The sequence below is a fragment of the Lemur catta genome, chromosome 8 (assembly GCF_020740605.2).
Source record: "Lemur catta isolate mLemCat1 chromosome 8, mLemCat1.pri, whole genome shotgun sequence".
NCBI classification, from domain to species: Eukaryota; Metazoa; Chordata; class Mammalia; order Primates; family Lemuridae; genus Lemur; species Lemur catta.
In genome coordinates, this window is record NC_059135.1 from 1,971,141 (window position 1) to 1,991,388 (window position 20,248).

Here is a 20,248-nt window from a genome sequence, read left to right on the forward strand (position 1 = left end):
GACTGTCTGGGGTGGGCGGTGGGAGGGGCGCGGCATGATGACGAGACCAGTTCAAGGTGTCCTCGTGTCTGTCCTGAGCTGAGAAGCACCGTGAAGCCCATGCACCATGTGTTTATTAAGACTGATGGTGCAGGTGGGGTCCCCGGCTGCTCACGGTGGCCCAGTGACGCCCTAGGGTGGCTGCCCCTGTGGACGCAGCCCTGGCACCCTTCGGCGTGGACTCAGAGTCTGCCCACCTGCGTGGACTCAGAGTCTGCCCACCTGGCAGAGGTCGGCGTGTGGCTCTGTTCTCAGTAGAAGCACGACATCCCCATGGCACAGCTGCCAGCACGGCGTTGGTGCGGACGGTACCCGTGACAAGGGACGAGTTTCACCTCCCGCTTCATTTACCGTTTTGTCGCAGTGCTGTGACTTGTGTTTCTCTTAAAAGTCAAGAGAACAGCTCTGTTTCGAAATTGTCCGCAAAGTTCTTAAACTGCACTCAAGCCGGCCGGGTTGTGCCAGCGTGGAGACCGGCACCCGCTCCTGCATGGCCCCGCTCCTGCACGGCCCGGCTCCTGCACAGCGCCCGCTCCTGCACGGCCCCGCTCCTGCACGGCCCCGCTCCTGCACAGCGCCCGCTCCTGCACGGCCCCGCTCCTGCACGGCCCCGCTCCTGCACAGCGCCCGCTCCTGCACGGCCCCGCTCCTGCACGGCCCCGCTCCTGCACAGCCCAGCCGTGCTGATGGCTGTGGTGTTGCTGTCGGCGACACGTGACATCAGGACTCAGGCCACGTTCCATTCGCTTGTGCCGGCCTCCCCAGAGACTGCGGGCAGCCTCCTTTTTATCTCGGGATGACATTAGTGTCCACAAGAGCCAATCTCTATAGACGTCTTTCGAAAGTCAGAGTCTGATGATGATGATGGTGGTGATGATGACCAGGAAGCACGAGTGAGCGCTTGGTGCCAGCCTCTTGGAGTGCTTGCCCAATACCGTCTCGCTCGGTCCTCACAGCGGCTCCGGGACAGGTCCCACCGCCACACCGAGGCACGTGGGAATTGTACATGGGGAAGTGATAAGGGGCGGTGGGTACAGCATGGGGCACAGAACCCGCTGGTTGCTCACGCCCCTCCTCTGAAGAAGGACCCGGCAAGAATTTGGAGACCTTCCTGGGTGCATGTTGCCCACTCTCATTGCCTTGCCCGCGTCACTGTGAGGGGTCTGTGCCCACAGAGAGGGGCAGTTCCGTGGCGTGCACTCACACACCCAGATCACAAACGTGTGCACACGCAAACCGGCACTCATGCTGCTTCATGTTGGCGACTGCCGGGAGCAGTGGGCGGTTTAGCCGAAAGCTTGGGCAGCCTCCCCACCACCAGCACCTCTTGGGGGGCCTCGAGCAGCCTACGCCCAGGCCTCAGACAGTGGGTGGGTGTTCATGGGAGCCCTTCGGGGTGCTGGATAACCGGACCCTGCCCACACTCTTGTCGGCACTAGGCCCAGTACATGGAGTGAAAATGGGATTTGGTTGCTAGTGTTGAGGCTGAGCATTTTTCCCCATTGATTTTTTTTTTCTTTAAGAGAGATGGGGTCTTGCTCTGTCCCCCAGGCTGGAGGGCAGTGGCACCACCAGGGCTCACCGCAGCCTCCAACTCCTGGGCTCAGGTGATCCACCAGCCTCAGGCTTCCAAGCAGCAGGGACTACAGGCGGGGGCACCACACCCGGCTCATATTTTACTTTTTTGTAGAAATGGGTCTTGCTGTGTTGCCCAGGCTGGTCCTGTCCTTTCCAGCCCCCTTTCCAGCGGGCTGTTACCATGTTCTTAGTGGTTGGTAACCATTTACCTGTAGTTCACTGGTATGTCGTTAACATGACAAAGAGTTTTCCTCACTTAACTTTTGCATGTTAATTTTTATTTAAATAAAGACAAAAATTTTAATGTAGTCAACTGTCATTTTTTGAAATACAAGACGTCATTTATACACAGCAGAATGCGTAGCTCTCGAGTCTGCTGCTGGCGTGTTTTGACAGCTGTGGGCTCCCTGCAGACACAGCTCAACGCAGAAGGTCCAGCACCTGGAACATTCCCTCCCGCCTCAGTCCTCCTGCCTCACCCCGGCAGGCAGCCTTCTTCTGGTTTTCATCATTGTGCATTTGTTCATCCTGTTCTAGAACTTGATATAAATACAGTCAGCCCTCCACATTTGGGGTTCCACGTCCACTGATTTGACCGGGGATCGGATCCAGGGGCTGGGCGGGGCGCCAGCCACGCGGCCTTTCAGTGCGACCCCGCTCTGCCCCACACGCCCTGTGCCAGCACCCGTGTGTCATGCTTGGTGGAGATCCTTCGCTATTTTCTTGCATATCCACGTTTATTTTTATGGCTGGGTAGTATTCTCCTGTGTGATTCTCCTGTGCACATGGACTGTCCGTGTGCTCACCGTTAAGGGGCATGTGGGTGGCGCCAGGCTGGGCCTTGACTAAAGCAGCCGTGTGCTTCCTGGTACAGGCGTCTGCAGTGTGTTTCTGTGTCTCTCGGACAGAGAGCTAGGGATGGGGTTGCTCCGTCCTAGGGCAGATGTGTGTTTGACTTTGTGAGAAAGTGCCAGGCAGCTTCCCAGGTGGGTGTACCATGTCACACGCTCTTTCGTGCCATTCTCAAAAAGGCATTGCCAGCTTGCAGGGTTCCGTGGCTCTTGGTGCATGTTTTCTTCTAGTACTTCAAGGCTTTTTATTTTCATGTTTAAGAGGTGAGAGGACATTTGGGGTCTCCAGCAGCATTGGTTTCTCTTGGGGGCTGAAACTAGTCCATGCAGACAAGAGTGGGGTCCGTGGTGGCATAGGGCAGACATGCGGGGCTGGGCTGGTTTCCCGGTGTCTGTGGGGTCGCCTGTCCGGAGCCCGAGTTCTGACATCTGTCTCCCTCCCGCAGCAACAGCAGGAGATGCTGGCCATGAAGCACCAGCAGGAGCTGCTCGAGCACCAGCGGAAGCTGGAGCGGCACCGCCAGGAGCAGGAGCTGGAGAAGCAGCACCGGGAGCAGAAGCTGCAGCAGCTCAAGAACAAGGAGAAGGGCAAAGAGAGTGAGTGTGGGGCGGGGCGCGGGAGGCCGAGCGCGAGGGCCGGGCAGTGCAGCCTCGCCACGGCTGCTCTCGCCTTGTCACCTGTGCTGGGTTCCCCAGAAGCAGGCAGGGGTGGGACCCACCACCTGGTAGGGACAGTCAGTGTCACTCTGTTTCTTTGTTTTGGGTCCCCCCGTGTTCAGCTTTCGAGGGGAACCGGAGTCCATGGCATTATCTTATCCGGGGTTGCAGGATTCAGCACTATCGAAGCCAGGGGCATGCAGCTGTCTGGAGACTGTCTGGCAGTTCTCCCAATAGACTTGCAAGTATTAAAACCCATAAAGCACACCGGATGCACAGTGCATTTCATCTGTGGGTTCTGCCCTAAAGTTTTCAAAGTACTTTTCTTCTGGGAGCGTTTTGTAAGTGCTGTAAAAGCAGGTGTCAGCTTGCAAGACAGCCCATGGCTGAAGGGACAGAAGCTACACGATGGCCAACAGCTTGATTTTCACATTTGCTCTCTTGACCCTAATTTTTGCCTTATATGTTGGCTGTGCTTGTATGTCTGAAGACCAGCATGGCTGTGTCTGTTTTCTTCTAAGGGAAGCTGGAACTTGATACTCGTCAGGTGACCGTTCTACTTGCTGTTCCCTCGTGTGAAAAGTTAGAGTGATGCATCTCCCAAGGGACGGTCACAGTGCTGCCTGTGCTGTCTGAGCTGCGTGTCCCCACCGGTGCCGGCTCCAGCACGGGAGTCTGCTCCCAGCGTCACCCCCAGATTTTGACTTATCAGAACCCTGGGCCCGGTGTGTATTTGTGTTCTTTCTGTTGATAACCCGTTATTTTAAGTGACACACCCAGGACCTAATCACCGGAGCGAGTGCAGGCTCCGAGTCCCTGCCCGGCCGCAGTGCTCTGTGGCACGCACCCATGCCGTGGGAATACGGGGAAGAAGGCAAGGTGTGCGTTCCCGCAGGTGACAGGACTCCTGCGAAGGAACGTGGGCCGCTGACTCCCCTGATGCTCACGAGTGGGAAGAGCAGCATCTGCCCCTCCGCCATCGCGGGGAGGGGCGCGGGGCCGTGGTGCTGGAGGCCCGTGGTCTGCAGACCCGGGACAGCTGCGCCACGGTGCGCACAGCCTCCTGGCAGAGAGCCTGCAGGTTGGCATCTTTTCATGCCGTGGGAGCCCCTGACGTGCACAAGCAAGGACGCACTACGCGGTTTAGTGAGAGTAGATAATTTGTCTGTGACCTGCGGTATTTCTGAGTATTTCCATCGTATTCTAGAAGGTTTTTGAAATCTTCACCCTTTAAAATTATTTTAATGTATTTTTTATTTTTTATGGATTTTGGGGGTACAAGTCAAGTTTTGTTGTGTGGCTGTATCGTTTAGAGGTGAAGTCTGGGCCTTCAGTGTACCCGTCACCCAAACAGTGCACGTCGTACCTGACAGGTGACTGTTCACCCCTCACGTCCCTCCACACCCACCGTCTGGAGTCTCCAGTGTCTGCGTTCTACTGTGTGGCCATCTGTCCCCGTCATTTAGCTCCCACTTACGAGTGAGAACATGCAGCGTTTGATTATCTGTTCCTGGGATACTTCCCTTAGGATCGTGGCCTCCAGCCCCTCCAGGTTGCTACGGGGGGCGTTATTTCGTGGTTTCTGTGGCTGAGTGGCACTCCATGGTGTGCATGTACCATGTTTCCTGTATCCAGGCATTCACTGGTGGAAACTCAGGCTGATTCCGTATCTCTGCCATTGCGAATAGTGCTGTGATGAACATGCAAGTGCAGGTGTCTGTTCAGTGTACTGATGTCTTTCCTCAGGGGGCGGGCGTCACCCAGCAGTGGATTATCAGATCGAATGGTAGGTCTGTGTTTGCTTCTGTGAGAAACTCCATACTGTTTTCCAGAGAGGTCGTATTAATGTGCATTACATTCCCACCAATTAATATTGAGTAGATAAAAGAAAATATTTATAAAACACATATGAGGCTTACAGGACCACAAAACAGAGACTCCACCAGTGTCTCCGTGACAGTTTAATTGATTATTTATTTCATTTATTTTTCTGTTGTTGTTTTGCTTTGCCTTTGGTTTTCTGGGTCAGTCTTTCCAGAGATGTATCAATTTTATCGGTCTTTTCAAAGAACTAGCTTTTGGATTTATGAAAGTTGTCTGTTGAATATCTGTTTCATTAATTTCTACTGTTTTTATTATGTTATCTTCTATTTTCTTTGGGCTTAATTTGTGGCTCCTTTTCTAGCTTTATGAGACAGATACCTAGATCGTTGATTCCAACTTTCTCTTCCAACACATGCATTTACAGCGATACATTTCCTTCCAAATACAACCTTAACTGCATCCCACAAGTTTTGATATGTAGTCTGATAATCTTGGTATGTTCCACTTACATTTAATGTAATTATCAACATGTATTTGCTTTATTCCATCATTGTATAGTATGAATTCTAATTATCCCAGCTATTCTAATTGCTTTTTCTTGCTTTTCTTTTTTTTTTTTTTTTTTTTTTGAGACAGAGTCTCACTTTGTTGCCCGGGCTAGAGTGAGTGCCGTGGCGTCAGCCTAGCTCACAGCAACCTCAAACTCCTGGGCTCAAGCGATCCTACTGCCTCAGCCTCCCGAGTAGCTGGGACTACAGGCATGCGCCACCATGCCCGGCTTCTTGCTTTTCTTTATTTAGATTTTTTTTAATGATTTTTTTTCTCTTCTGCCAGCGTGGTAGTTAATCACTGTTTCACCATTCCTTTACTGAATAGCCGTGGGACTGCAATAGGCGTCTTTAATCCATCAGAATCTAATCTAAATCAGTACTTTTGCCTATTCCCGGACAATGTAAGGGTCTTCAAATACTTTGACTCCCCACTTATATACCATTTTGACCTGTATTTATACTTATGTTTAAAACTCAGAAGACATTGTTATTATTTTATACAGTCAGAATTTACTCAGATATTTACCCTTGCCAGTTTTTATTCATTTTGGTATGTTTGAAGCATCATCTGGGGTATTCTTTCAGTATTCACTTTAATGCAGGTCTAATGGTGATGAATCCTCTCAATTTTTGTCTAAAATGTGATTTTACATTAATCTTTGGAGGTTATTTTTACTGAATGGAGAATTCTAGGTTTGCATTTATTTTCTTTCAGCACCTTGAAGCTACCATTCCATTATCTTCCGACTTCCATTGTTAATCTCCAAAAACTAGCTGTCGGCCCCATTGTTCCTTCCTTGGAGATAATCTTTTCTCTGGCTACTGTTAGGATTTTCTTTGTCTTTGGTTTTTTGAAGTTTAGTTCTGAAGTGTTTGTGGCCTCTTTTGTTTTCATTTATTCTGCTTGCAATTTGTAGTTCTTAAATCTTTTTTTATACTTTTATGAATTCTTAGAGCTCATTATTCTTAACTTTAATTTCTGCAAATTGCAGCCTTTCCATTTAATCTGTCTGGGACTTCAGTACCACGTGTGTTAGACCAGTCCTCCGTGTCTTCTGTGTTTCTTAGGTTCTTTTTCTGTGTGTGTGTGTGTGTTCATTTTGTTTCTCTTTGCTTAGGTGTGGGCTGTTTTCTTCTGATCTGTCATCCACTTCAGTAATTTGCACTTTACCTGCAATATAATGAGCTTTTAAACTCATATATTGGATCTTAAAATTTATTTGATTTTCAGTTCTAAAATTTTCATTCAGCTGTTTTTCATAGTTTCACACAGAATTTCTCAATCTTATTTTTTCTCTGCACATAGAATTACTTTAGAGTCTGTGACTGATTAGACCATTTTCTGAGGCTTTGGCTAGATTTTTCCTGTCTATTGTTTCTCTCGGTTTCTTTTTGTCGGGTTGTGTCCTGTATACCTGGCTGTTTCAGGTCGCGTGTCCGGCTGTGTGTACAACAAGCTGCGGAGACACTGTGGGGTCTGGAATGGTGACATATTCCCTTAGACTGGTCTTGTTTTGCTTCTTGTAGTTGATCAGAGGCATGAAAACTCCTTAATCGTTTTAATCCAGTCAGGTTTTGAGCTGATTTGGAGTTGGGCGTCGGGCCTTCTGAGGGGTAGTTTGTTTTCAGCCATCCTCACGCATAAGGTGTGGTCCTTTGTGGCCCCACAAAAAGCCCGTGAGGTTTATTGGGGTCCTTTGTTTTGTGGCCCTGGCCCCGTCAACTGCCTCTGCTCAGAGGCTGCGGGCTCAGCGCTGGGCAGCTCCGCTCCCTGGCGGTGGCCCTGTGCCCACGCTGCCGTGGCCACCCTCTGCATCGTGAACCAGAAGGTTCCGATATTTGGTCCAGACCTTCTGACCATTCCCAACAGGTTTAATTTAATTACCTAGTTAGAATTACCTGAAGCAAAAATTCTTAAAGTTACATTATTGAGAACAAAATGTGCTTGGAGTACTTCAGGTTTCCTAACTTCCTGTTCTTTTCTTTTCTTTATACTGTTTATATTCTTCATTATGTCTGCAGTGAAAGGGTACATTTTGGTTTACGTATTTGCCTTTGTATAATTTTTAAATTGCAAAATTGACTTTTTTTTTTTTTTGACAGATTCTCGCTCTGTCACCCAGGCTAGAGTGTGTGGTGTCAGCCTAGCTCACAGCAACCTCAAACTCCTGGGCTCAGGCAATCCTTCTCCCTCAGCCTACCAAGTAGCTGGGACTTACAGGTGCACACCACCACACCTGGCTAATTTTTGTGTTTTTAGTAGAGACAGGACCTCGCTTTTGCTCAGGCTGGTCTCGAGCTCCTGACCTCAGGCGATCCTCACGCCTTGGTCTCCCAGAGTGCTAGGATTACAGGTGTGAGTCACAGTGCCCAGCCACAAAGTTGACATTTTGTTTTTAATTAATCCTCATTAGATTTGAAGTATTAATATTTCCAAATAGGATTTGTTTTTTTGTTTTTGAAATCCTTGTGTTCTAAAAGGAATTAAATAGCTATCAAGTAAATTCAGTTCGTAAGTTTATTTTGAATGTAATGAATATTATACAAAACTGTTAATGATTCTAAATTAGAATTGGGATATAATCTAATCTATATTATTATACCTATATCTGTACATTTTATAAATATTTGCTGTTTCAAACAGATAAAATATTATTTTCCCTGAGAGTATATGGCTAAAGCACTCTCAATTTTTAATTTATGTCGCTGTTTAACTATTTGTGAGTTCTTAGCAATTGTCTTTACACAGAAAAGTAACACTTTTGCAATTATCAATTACTGCAGTTCTCAGTTTGCGGAAGTATTGCAATTACCCATTTTACTCTTGAAGCGATAAATGCACTTTGAATGTGTTTTCACTTTGATAGAGTTTAAAGGAAGAACGCATGTGAGCAGAGGTTTTACTCCATGCCCTATCTAAATTTTGTACCAATATGTAAAAATAAATACCGAATCTGAACGATGTCCCCAGTTCCTGTGGCTGAGGTGAGAGGATGCCCTGGCCCGCCCAGCGGCTGCCCACGGAGGAGAGACTCCAGCTGTGGCCGCGGGAAGCCTTTCGGAGAAGTCGAGTCACAGATGTGGTTGGATGCGTGTGCCGTGGCCTTTGCATACAGATCCAGGCCTTTCCTCACTGGGCTGACATGGCATTTGTGGCTCTCCAGCCTCCCTGCAGTGTTCTGGTGACCTGGCCTGGGTCTGGGTGTCTGTATTCTCATCTCTAAAACTCCGGGGGTGGTCCCAGTGTGCCGTCCAGGTTGGGAGCGGGGAGTCTAGGGGGGTCCTCTGGCTCCCTCTGCTGGGAACCCCATTATCCCGGAAGCCCCTCACCTGCCGGGTGTGGCCTACTTCGCGGGGCTGCTTTCCACTTGAGAAAGCTGGGTCCCTGGACAAGAGCCCTGGGCTCACAGGAGCCCCTGAAGGCTCCCACCACGTGCCTGCTGTCCCCATGGTGCTGTGATGCTCAGCACTTGCAGGGGACCAGAGTGGCAGGCCGGGTGCCAGCACGGGGCCCACACAGGGGCTCGGCTCAGGTCTCCCCCTCTTCTGTGGTTCACTTGTACCTCAGCATGTGTCCTACTTACTTTTCTCTGGAGTAGGGAAAACAGTTGTTTATCAAGGAATCGCAGTGTAAGTTTTAAATATCAGCTACCTGACTTGTGCACGGCCAGTCAACAAACAGCAGTTCCTCCAATTGCTAAAACGCAGCTTAGTCTAAATCACTTCCTCATAGTTCACCTGCCCCTTCCAATGAAAATATCATCTCAAGGCTCACAGAACATGAAAAGATCTGACTTCAGAAAACATTTTAGATCTGTTTACAAGTCAAAACCAATCTCTGCACTACATGCTAAGCGTCGTCCACCCTTAACTGGAGCGCCGGAATGTTCTCTGCTCCTCTCCAGCCCTGGCGGTTTTCACTCTGTGGATTTGGGTGGTCAGGTTTTATTATTAATAATAAACTGTGTACAGTCGCGTACTTGGCAAGCTGGCGAGGCCTCGCAGCCCTCAGAGTGTGGCCTTGCGGTGAGCACACAGGGCCACAGGCCGCCGCGGGGGACGCCGCTTGGGGGCTCTTATGTAAGCGGGGCCCAGGGGCCGGCATCTCCCCCGTGAAGGGGTTCTTGTTATGCCGCTTAAAGAGCGTTTGTGGGGGCAAATGCAAATGGCACGAACGTCTCCAGTTCTCGAGCATCTGAAAATGCAGTGCAGAGCATCTGCTGTTCAGTTTCTTGGATTTTTAAAATGACTTTCTTATTGAATATTTAATAAAAAGTTCTGTTACCCCTGAAAACTTTTACAGCACTTTTAAATTTAAATAGTTCTTCAAAAAAGTTTTGTGATATTTAAAAACTTTACAGACCTTTTAAGTTTAGGCAATTCTTCACTTTTATTTATTGACACCAAATAATGCTGTTAATTTGAAAGAATAGCAAATTCTTGGAATTTGTGGCAGTTTCCATCACGTTTAGCATGAACACACTGTCTTCAATCAGTCAAGTGTTTACTTAGGTTAACTATGCTTGGGAACCTAAGACACACTGTCCTTTAACATGAACTCAAAGGAAAAGATCCAAGACAAGGCCGCTGTCTGCCTGCTGAGCCGGGCAACCCAGCACTAGTGGGTGTTTTCGCTGTTATTTACAAGCTGGGCCCTTTCGGGAATACGGTGCAGCCCCTGGAGGAAGGTCCTTCACTCTGTTTAACGATGACGCAGGAAGCTGGCGTTCACAGGCTGAACACCTGATCCTGAAAGTCATTATTTGCCCCGCTGTGAAGTGCAGCCTTCCTCAGAGGCCCCTGGGGACAGGGGCGGTACAGGAGCTGTCCCAGGCAGAAGCCACGCAGAACCCTGTGGCAGATTTTCCATCCAGAGTCACCTTGTGCCGGGGCCCACGGTGCCTCTCAGCCGGCTGCGCCCACGTGGGGAGGAAGCACCCCTGACCCCCCAGCGTGCTGCTCCTGCCCCCACGCTCTCGCCTTCGTCCCCTTCCTGCCCAGCGTGTTCCGCAGGGCTGTCCCGGCCACCCGGTGCGAGAGTCTTTCTCTTTTACTCACCCGCAAATCCCCGTCACACAGTGGGGTCTCCATACACGTCTTTCAGGTGGACGGACGATGATGTGAGTTAAGCAACAAAGTAAAATTCAGAGAAGTTTGCTATCTGTTGATTGAATGTGTTTTTTGATTCTAGAACCTTCATTTAAGTCGGAAATCTGTTGCAGATGAGTATATAACCAGAAGTGGGGGAAGGGGTGGGTAAATACATACCCAGCAGCAGAGGAGCAGGGTGGGGTCAGAATCAGCCTCTTAACTTTCGAGTCCTAGGAATGTCCAAGGAATGAGAGAAGATCTCTTCGTGCTTAAAGAAGGCAGCTGCCGCCCACGTTCCTGCTCACTGCCAGCCAGGCCTGTGCCGGGGACCAGGGGCTCCGGTCACACCGACCTCCCCTGCGTGGAGGGAGCCAGCGTAGGTGCCCGGTTGGTGGTGGCCGTGGGGAGCTGGGCAGGGCCCAGGCTTGTGGCCATGTCACCATTTGGCACTGCGGTGTCCCAGGGTGGGGAGAGGATGGGGTTCGTAGGGACTCCACAAGCACGGGGTGTGCCGTTCGCTCTGCTCCTGGAGGGCCTGTGCTCCCCCACACAGGGAAGGTGGGTCCGCGTCCATGGCTGTCGTGTTTCTGGAACCTACCTTTCTGAGGAGGTGGAGCTTAGCTAGCACCCAGGCTTGGTCTGCTGGGAAATCTTGAGGGGTGTCTGCAGCCTGGGCCCAGAGAGCTCCTCTGCCTACCCTGCTTTGTGTCCTCCACAGAAGGAGCAGCACTTGGGCAGGGCTCTGGGGTCATGCCCTCTGGCACCTGGGACGCCATCGTCGTGGTGACTGCACTGTGACTGCTTCCCCGCCCCGTCAGCAGCACTGGGTGATAACCGTTAAAAAAAAAAACTGTCATCAGTATAAAAATCAAAGCTACTCCTTTCTCTTCTTTATCGGTGGAAGGAAGTGAATTTCATACACTTCTGGCAAATTTGCTTTCTGCGTGTTCAATCACTGCTGTGTCCTTTGCTCACCTGTCTCCCTGACACCCGGTGTTTCCCGGGTTACTGTCGTAATGGCGACAGCTTTGTGTATTTGTAAAGCTAACCCTTCGGTGAATGCCTGGGGTCTCTTTCCAAAGCTGGCAGCTTGTTGCCAGGGGTCTATCGGGAACACCAGTGGCCGCGCGTCTGGGAAGGTTGGAAGCGGACAGAGCATCCCCATCAGTGTGTGGTCTCCTGGCAGGCGCACTGCGGACAGACGGACAGTCAGGCCGGAAGTGCTGACGAGTGATGTCCAGGTCCAGCTAAGGCTGGGCACCTGGAAGCAGAGCTGTGAGGTTACAGGTTCGGTCACCACTTCCTGTCGCCTGGTCTGGGGATCCCTCCCGTGTGCCCCACCCACCCCCGGCAGCACTCGCTGTGGTCACAGCATACATGACGCAATGTGTCCTGAACTGCAGGATCTCAGGCCACATGAGAGCGTCTCTTCTCGAGCAGTGAGGTAGTTTCCTGAGACCCCGAGGGACCCCCGAGGGCGAGCCTGGTGCGTCATGGCAGACCCTCGGGAACCCGCACTGGCGTCAGTACGGTTACCTCTCCCCGTGTGTCCTGGCTGTCTACTCAGCTCTCCCGCAGCCTTGGTGGACCGTCCGGGAGCTTGTTGCTGTTGACCCTCATCCACACGCCGTGACCGCGGCAGCACGGTGCTGTGCGGTGCGCAGAAGTGTGTGTGACCAAGCGAAGTCCCACCCGTGAGCACCAACAGATGCATCTGTGTGTGACAAGGTGGCAAGGAAAAGATAAACGCTCTAGTGAAAGTAACAGTTTATGGGCAATTTCAAAGTGTCCACAGAACCTCATACACTAAAATCCACTTCAGGAACATCAGACTGAGTCATGAAAAAATTGTTATTAGCAAGTAACTAAATGAATAAAACTCAACTCCCAAACAACAAGGATAAAATAAAAATGATTAAACCAGCGAAGTGTTTTTTCAATGAATTGCAAAGCTTCAAGGAAATGGGGGAAATCACAAAGGAAAAGCTGGAACAGACGTCACAAAAACAAGCATTTGAATGCTGCAATATCCAGGTTTTAAAAGGAAACAAGAGATGGGGGTGATTGTGTACACATGTAACCGCCAAGAGCCGTGCTCTGGGGCTCCGGTGACACCTGGCAACTGAAGCAGCCTCAGCTGAGACTCACCTGACCACCTCTGTGTCTGCCGTCGACAACCTGGGAATGAGGACACCTATTTATAGCTTTGATGTGGCTGGAACGGGCCTGGGCTGGCACACTCGGGGAGGCTCCCTGTAAGTCCGTCACCATAAGAGAAGCCAGCAGCTCCAGCGGGTACAGCTGCAAAACACACAGACCCACGGCACTGCCACCACCACCACACACGTCACAGAAGGACTCCCCGGGACAAGTAAGCCAAGGACATCAAGCACAACACAAGAGAGCATAGCGAGTGCGTGCCCAGGGGTCCTCGGGACACTGGGGTGCTGCCTGCAGCCGCGTCTGGGCTTACGGGGACCCACGTGGGGCGGCAGGCCCAAGCCTCTGATGCACGGTGCGTGGGACGGTGCTGGGTGGTCAGTGTAGACAGACGTTTTGGAAGCAGTTTAGCAAGATGATTCAAGGGTTTTATAATATTAAGTTCGTTAGATATGGTCGTTTTCCTAATCTTTCCTAAGCAGGTTATTCTAAACATGGTCCATATTATCTGTTCACAAATGCTCATTGCTACGTGGTTTCTAACAACAAAAAAACGCCTCCCGCTCAGGAAATGGCTCTGTAAACCGTGCTTCACTCGCCTCGTGAGTGTGTTTTGGACCATCAAAGATTCTGTTTGGCTATGACGCAGCGCCAGGGAAAACGCGTTAGGTTTTCCTGAGTAGGGTGGATGTAAAAGGGCCACGTGGTCCCATCGTGGATCTGAGGCTGCAGCATAAACGCGGCAGGACCTGTGTTCTGGTGCTGTTGCTCGGCAGGGGATTTTTGTGTCTTGTTTTCATCTTTTTCTCAAACGGGGCTTTGAAAAACAGTCGCCACCACCACGGGGAAACCACAAAGCACAGACTCTCGACTTTCGCCCGACTTGGTCAAACCCCCTTTGCCTGCGGAGGCCGCTGCTGGGCTGGCAGGGACAGACGTGCCCTCTGATGCAGCTGGCGCAAGCCTGGCCGCGGGTTGCTCAGGTGTTGCACGTGGGCCTGCCGTGAGGGGCTCCGTCCCTGTCCCCGTGGGCCGTGCGTGCTGCTCTTTCTTGCACGAGCCTTTCCTAGATGCCACTTTGCAGGAGCAGCAGAGGAACCACCCAGCCAGCAACTAGTGCAGAGTGTTCTTTACGTGAGAACATTAGAGCTGCCTTCAGAAGTGGGTTTGCGTTAGCTGACAGTAAGTCTTGCTGATGCTCAAATCTGCGTTCCGAGTAGAACACAGTCATGCAGAAATCTTGATGGGAAGGAGACCCCCTGTTATAATCCTCCCGGGCTTCCCTGATGTTGAGGAACGTTTGCAGCAGCAGCAGCAGCAGCAGGAGAACCGTGGCCTCCATCCCTCCGTCCCTGTCTCCCCTTTGCGGCTCTGTCACCCGGCCCTGCTGCCCTGGGCCACACGTCACCCACCGCTGTGCTTTTTCCCCCACAGGTGCCGTCGCCAGCACAGAAGTGAAGATGAAGTTACAAGAGTTTGTCCTTAATAAAAAGAAGGCTCTGGCCCACCGGAACCTGAACCCCTGCATATCCAGCGACCCTCGCTACTGGTATGGGTAAGTGGGGGTGCGGGGACATCCGGACCCCATGATGAGGCGGCCATGTGATGTGGTGGTGGATTTGAGTGGACCCAGCTCTTCGTCATTCGAGGCAGGTGGCAGGGTGAGGTCTGGGGGTCCCCAGGCGTGGTGGCTGCCCACACGAGGTGAGCCCATGAGGAAACGAGAGGTGTTCCTAGGGCTGGTGCCTGTCGTGATTCTTGGCTTTTTGTGCCGTTTTTCAGCCACAACAGGAGCCACTTAAACCGGAACTCTGGTCTAAATCATCTGTGCGAGTCTACAGCGTTTCCACCTAATGTCTCACCGATTCTTAGGCAAGTCAGTGAGCACCTGTGGTGTTTTCTTATTTTATACTAAGGCCCCTGCCAGAGCCCGTGTGATTAACAGCGGCCACAAAAGAGCCTCGTTTGCGCTAAGCACTGAAGGAAGCCACGTGCCGACTCGGCAAACCTCTTGCGAGGCCTGGCTAACAGCCCGGCTGGGCAGAGTGGCTGAGTTGCGTGGCTGGAAATGATCGTCAAGGGCAACAGGCGTTTGCTTTGAAACGCAGTTTTCTGCTGCTCTTGGGGTCATTTCGTTTCTAAGAAAATCCCATGGGGTAGTTTTCATAAATCAAAATGCAGCCAGTAATTTCATCAGGAATAAATTTAGCTATTTTCAGGCCTGAAAATGGGCAACTATTGTAGTAAAACTCCACCAAACCCACCAAAGCGGTGCCGCTCATTTCGGTCGATGCCATCGGTTGGCACAACACAACTCAGGCGCTCACAAGCCATCCATCCGCCCGCCCCGCGGCTCTCGGTAGCTATTGCGTGTCACAGGTGCTCTGAAGCTGGGCTCTCGCTGGAACGCGCTGCTGGCATTTGTGACACAAAACCTCACAGAGGCGAGCGAGGCAGCTGCGGCCCCTGGAAGGCAGCATGAGGGCAGCGAGGCGGCGAGACCCGAGCGCGGAGGGGTCCTGGGAAGTGCTGCCGGCCAGCCACGCGTTAGGTCCTGCTGGCGGGTGCGGGTCTGTGGGCTCCCCGTGGGAGACTCAGCCACTGGACTTGTGGGAAATCTCTGTTGTCGCACTGGTCAGGGGGGGCTGGGGGTTGCCAGGCAAAGGGGCAAGGCACAGAGTGTGGATGCAGTTGGGGTGGTGTCCGCGGGCTCGAGCGGGAAGGGCAGGAGGAGAAACTGGGGAGAGCAGGCTGCAGGCCTGGGAGGGCATGGAGCAACCTGAGGGTGTGGGCCATGTGGGCCCATGGTGGGGGGCTATTAGGGGGCACCAAAAGGAGCCTTCAGAGAAGGAGGGGTTCTGGGGGAGGCAGGCCGGGGGGCAGTGGCGGGGCCAGAGGGTGTGGGGTGGCAGAAGCTGGGGTCGCAGCCTGGGGCAGCTGGGCCAGCTCCTCGGGAAGGGGTAGGAGGGTGGGGCAGGGAGAAGAGGCTGGCAGGAACGGAGGCTGCAGTGAGGGCAGAGGGCCAGGAGAGAGGTGTCCCCTCCAGTAAAGAGGCCACAGGTGAGGGGTGGGCTCAGGGAGCAACAGGGCATTAAGGAACTTGCTAAGAGGTGGGAAGTAAGTGGGGGGCTTCCAGGGAGTAGGTGAACAAGGAACTACCTGAGGGAAGAGGGAAGGACTCGCTTTTCCTGGAGGCCCCTGGTGAGCAGGATGCCCACGGCAGGATCTGGCCTGGAGCGTGCCCTGGCTTAGCGGCCGGGCTGCCCTGTTCCTGGAGGGGTTTGGGGATGTGCAAGCTGCAGGGGCGAAGAACTTCATCTCAAGAAAGTCAACCAGGGGACAGGTTTGTTTTCACTGAGTGTGGTGGCTTTCTTGTTTTGACATCTGAGGACCCTAAACCAAACACCGTGCAGTGAACACTCAAGTTCACTTGCCTACTCGATGGCAGAAGCATTGTCAGAAAACTGAGTCTTCACGGGGAAAGAACCAAACCTCGATCCCAGCTTCACACCACACCTGATGATTTGCTTAGGCGTCATAGACATAAGTATAAAAGCTTAAACCCGTAAAACTTCTAGAAGTAAATGTAGGAGAGAGTTTTCACAACCTTGGGAGAGACGGATAGGCAAAGATTTCTTAGATCACCAAAATCATCAGCTATAAACCCAAAACTGGAAACATTGGGTTTCACCAAACTGGAACATTTCTGCTCTTTGAATGGTTCCACTAAGAAAACGAAAAGGCAGGCCACAGACCGGAGGGATGTAGGGAATCACAGTCACCCCTCGGCATCCTCAAGGACTGGTTCCAGAACCCCTGTGTGTAGTCAAACTTGCACACAAGTTTGCTCAAAAACAACCTGTGTATAAATGGACCCTCGCAGTTCAAAACTGTGCTGTTCAGGGTTAGCTGTACTCACAACACACATATCTGATAAACTACTTGTGTCCAAAATATACAGAGAGCTCCTACAACTCGGTAATAAAAAGACAAGAGCCCACTGGAAAAAAATATGTGCAAAAGACTTGAACAAGTACCTCAGGAGGCGGCTGCACAGAGTCCTGCCCTGCCCCCGGGACAGAGTGTGGGAGCCAGGCCGACAGCTGCCACCCACGGGGCCATTGCAGATGCACCCGGAGATGTGCGAATCAGAACCACCGTGAGCAGCCACTCCACACCTGCTGGGTGGCCGGAGTCAGACCCGGTGTCGAGGAGGGTAGGAAGGGCGCGGACTGGACCACTACATGTTGCCTGTGGGAATTTAAATAGCACAGCCACTCTGGGAAACAGTTTGGCGGATTTTTATAAAGGTAACTGTCCACCTGCCTCAGGACCCAGCAGTGCTCCTGCTAGGTATCATTTACCAAGACAGACGGAAGCACGTTCCCAGACAGACTTGCACTCCTACGGTTGTGGACACCAAAGGACGGAAACAGCCCAGGGGCCCATGAGCACGTGAGCGGCTGTGCAGACCGGGACCCCAGGCACTAGAACGCTAATCTGCAAGAACGCAGAGTGCACTGCCGGTACCTGCAGCAGCTTGCGTTAATCCCAGGCACATCGTGCCTAGACACAGAGCATCCGGGTGACTGCGTCGGTACGCGGGTCAGAATAAGCAAAACTCCCCCACGGGGAGAGACGGCAGGTCGGGGCTGGAGACTGGAGGTGGCAGCAGAGGGGAGTGTGCAGATGGGAAGGGCCGCGTCCTCACTGGAGCGGTGACCCCACGGGTGCTCCCACGCGTGTTCACCTGCATGGAGACTCCAGCTGTAAAACCGCTCTGTAAGCACACGCCACGTGCAGAGTGGCTGCCCCGGGTCGCGTGTGGCTACTGAGCACTTGAAATAGGGCTGGTCCGGACCGAGGTCTGCAGGACACTCAGCATGAAAAAGAGCGTAAGATATTGCATTAATAAGTTTGTATTGATTATCTGTTGAAATGGTTATATTTTCGCAATACTGGGTTAAATAGAATACTAAAATAAATTTCACTCCTTTCTGTTTATTTTAATGTAGCTGCTACAAAATTTTAAGTGACACAGGTAGTTCCCATTATATTTCTGTTGAGTGCGCTGACGTAGCCAACTAATAGTTTTATGTATCCGAAATCACCAGTGTAAATCTGATGTCGTGGGAAAGGCTGATTGTTTAAAATTCAAATGGTTGAGTTTGTGTTAAGCTTTACTCTACGGTTCAGGTAATGTTTAGGAAGAAAACCAAGTGGTATTTGTTTTTCCATCCTCATGAGTAAGACAAGGGCTGCCTTGGAGATGCAGTGTGTGGGTCACCGCGTGGCCAGCCGGGGTCACGCCTGGCAGCATCCCGCCCTGGCCTCCGTGTGCTGGTCCCAGGCTGGCAGTGAAAGGTTGGAGAAAGGGAAGATAATTCCTGGCCCGCGGTGAGTCCGATGGAGGGAGCGGCTCTGCAGGTCCTGCCCTTAAGGGTCCTAAGGGTATGAGCACGAGGGGAGTGTGGGTGAGTGTGGCGTGTGAGTGGGAGTGAGTGTGAGGTAAATGGATGTGAATGAGTGTCAGGTGTGGGTGTGAGGTGATTGTGGGGTGTGGGTGAGTGTGGACGTGTGTGTGAGTGGGGTGAGTGTGAGGTGTGGGGTGTGAGTAGGTGTAAGTGTGGGGTGTGGGTGTGAGGTGAGTGTAGGTGTGTGAAGTGAATAACTAGGTGTGAGTGTGGAGTGTGGGTGTGAAGTGATTGTAGGAGTGTGAGGTGAGTGTGAGTAGGCAGGAAAGTGAGGGCAATGTAGGAGTGTGAGGAGAGTGAATAGGTGTGAGGTGAGTGTGGAGGGTGAGGTGAGTGTGGAGGGTGAGGTGAGTGTGGAGTGTGAGGTGAGGTGTGAGAGGTGAGTGTGAGGTGAGTGTGGAGTGTGAGGTGAGTGTGGAGGGTGAGGTGAGTGTGAGGTGAGTGGAGTGTGAGGTGAGTGTGGAGTGTGAGGTGAGGTGAGTGTGGAGTGTGAGGTGAGGTGAGTGTGAGGTGAGTGTGGAGTGTGAGGTGAGTGTGGAGTGTGAGGTGAGGTGAGTGGAGTGTGAGGTGAGTGTGGAGTGTGAGGTGAGTGTGAGGTGAGTGTGGAGGGTGAGGTGAGGTGAGTGTGGAGTGTGAGGTGAGGTGAGTGTGAGGTGAGTGTGGAGTGTGAGGTGAGGTGAGTGTGGAGTGTGAGGTGAGGTGAGTGTGGAGTGTGAGGTGAGTGTGAGGTGTGAGGTGAGGTGAGTGTGAGGTGAGGTGAGTGTGGAGTGTGAGGTGAGGTGAGTGTGGAGTGTGAGTGTGAGGTGAGTGTGGAGTGTGAGGTGAGTGTGGAGTGTGAGGTGAGGTGAGAGTGTGAGGTGAGTGTGGAGTGTGAGTGTGAGGTGAGTGTGGAGTGTGAGGTGAGTGTGGAGTGTGAGGTGAGTGTGGATGGTGAGGTGAGTGTGGAGTGTGAGGTGAGTGTGGATGGTGAGGTGAGGGTGAGGTGAGGTGAGTGTGAGGTGAGGTGAGTGGAGTGTGAGGTGAGTGTGGAGTGTGAGGTGAGTGTGGATGGTGAGGTGAGGGTGAGGTGAGGTGAGTGTGAGGTGAGGTGAGTGGAGTGTGAGGTGAGTGTGGAGTGTGAGGTGAGTGTGGATGGTGAGGTGAGTGTGGAGTGTGAGGTGAGTGTGGATGGTGAGGTGAGGGTGAGGTGAGGTGAGTGTGAGGTGAGGTGAGTGGAGTGTGAGGTGAGTGTGGAGTGTGAGGTGAGGTGAGTGTGAGGTGAGGTGAGTGTGAGGTGAGGTGAGTGGAGTGTGAGGTGCGGAGTGTGAGTGCAGCAGGGGTGGGATTTCACTCTTGCTGGCCTCTCTGGCTCCTTCACTGAGGGCACAACGCAGAGCTCAGCCGCGGGGCTGGTGTGACCGGAGCTGGCCCGTGGCTGCGTGGCCCCTTGTGTGGAGGGGCAGCGCGCGTGAGGTGGCGGGCTGGGCTGCGCCCTTTGTGGCGTCTCCGGGTGCATCTGCGATGGCCCCGTGGGCGGCAGCTGCCGGCCTGGCTCCCACACTCTGTCCCCGGGGCCGGGCGGGACTGTGCAGCCGCCTCCTGCTCTGCTTATTTTAAGGCTTGGTAAGAAAGTGAGGATTTTGATACTGATCAAAACAGAGAAAATCTACTAGATCTCAAACAAGTGTGGCTTTTCCAACTCCCGGCTTAATTATAAACAAACCCTACCATTAAAGTATTATAATAATAATTGCTATTATATTTATATAAATTGTCATATTCAAAATCCTTGTTATTATATAAATATCTTTTAACTGACATGATGCACACGCGGGTCATTCTATGTTTTTTATGAAAGAGAAGTGAACGCAGAAATGGCCCAGGCCGTAAGTTGGAAAAGTGTGGACTGGGCCAAGACCACGCTCCCCCCGGGATACGCTGTGAGAAGGGCCTGGCAAAGAGCGAGCGTTGCTCTCAGACCCGTTCGTGAGATGCGAGGCGAGGGGCTCCCAGGTGAGACCTGAGGTTGTCCTGGCAGAACCAC

At 52.0% G+C, this 20,248-nt stretch overlaps 1 protein-coding gene across 15 annotated transcripts in view; it reads left to right on the plus strand.

Annotated features, from left to right (window-relative positions):
* Positions 1-20,248, plus strand: part of HDAC4 (histone deacetylase 4) — a 256,229-nt gene that overhangs the window by 161,618 nt on the left and 74,363 nt on the right. For 14 of the 15 annotated variants that reach the window (XM_045558639.1, XM_045558649.1, XM_045558643.1 and 11 more), the window contains 2 exons: positions 2,915-3,065; positions 14,186-14,306. In XM_045558639.1, coding sequence (XP_045414595.1) covers positions 2,915-3,065; positions 14,186-14,306 — 272 coding nt within the window. Of the gene's footprint in view, positions 1-2,914; positions 3,066-14,185; positions 14,307-17,879; positions 18,149-20,248 lie in introns of those variants that run through there. The other variant, XM_045558651.1, reaches the window with a different exon arrangement.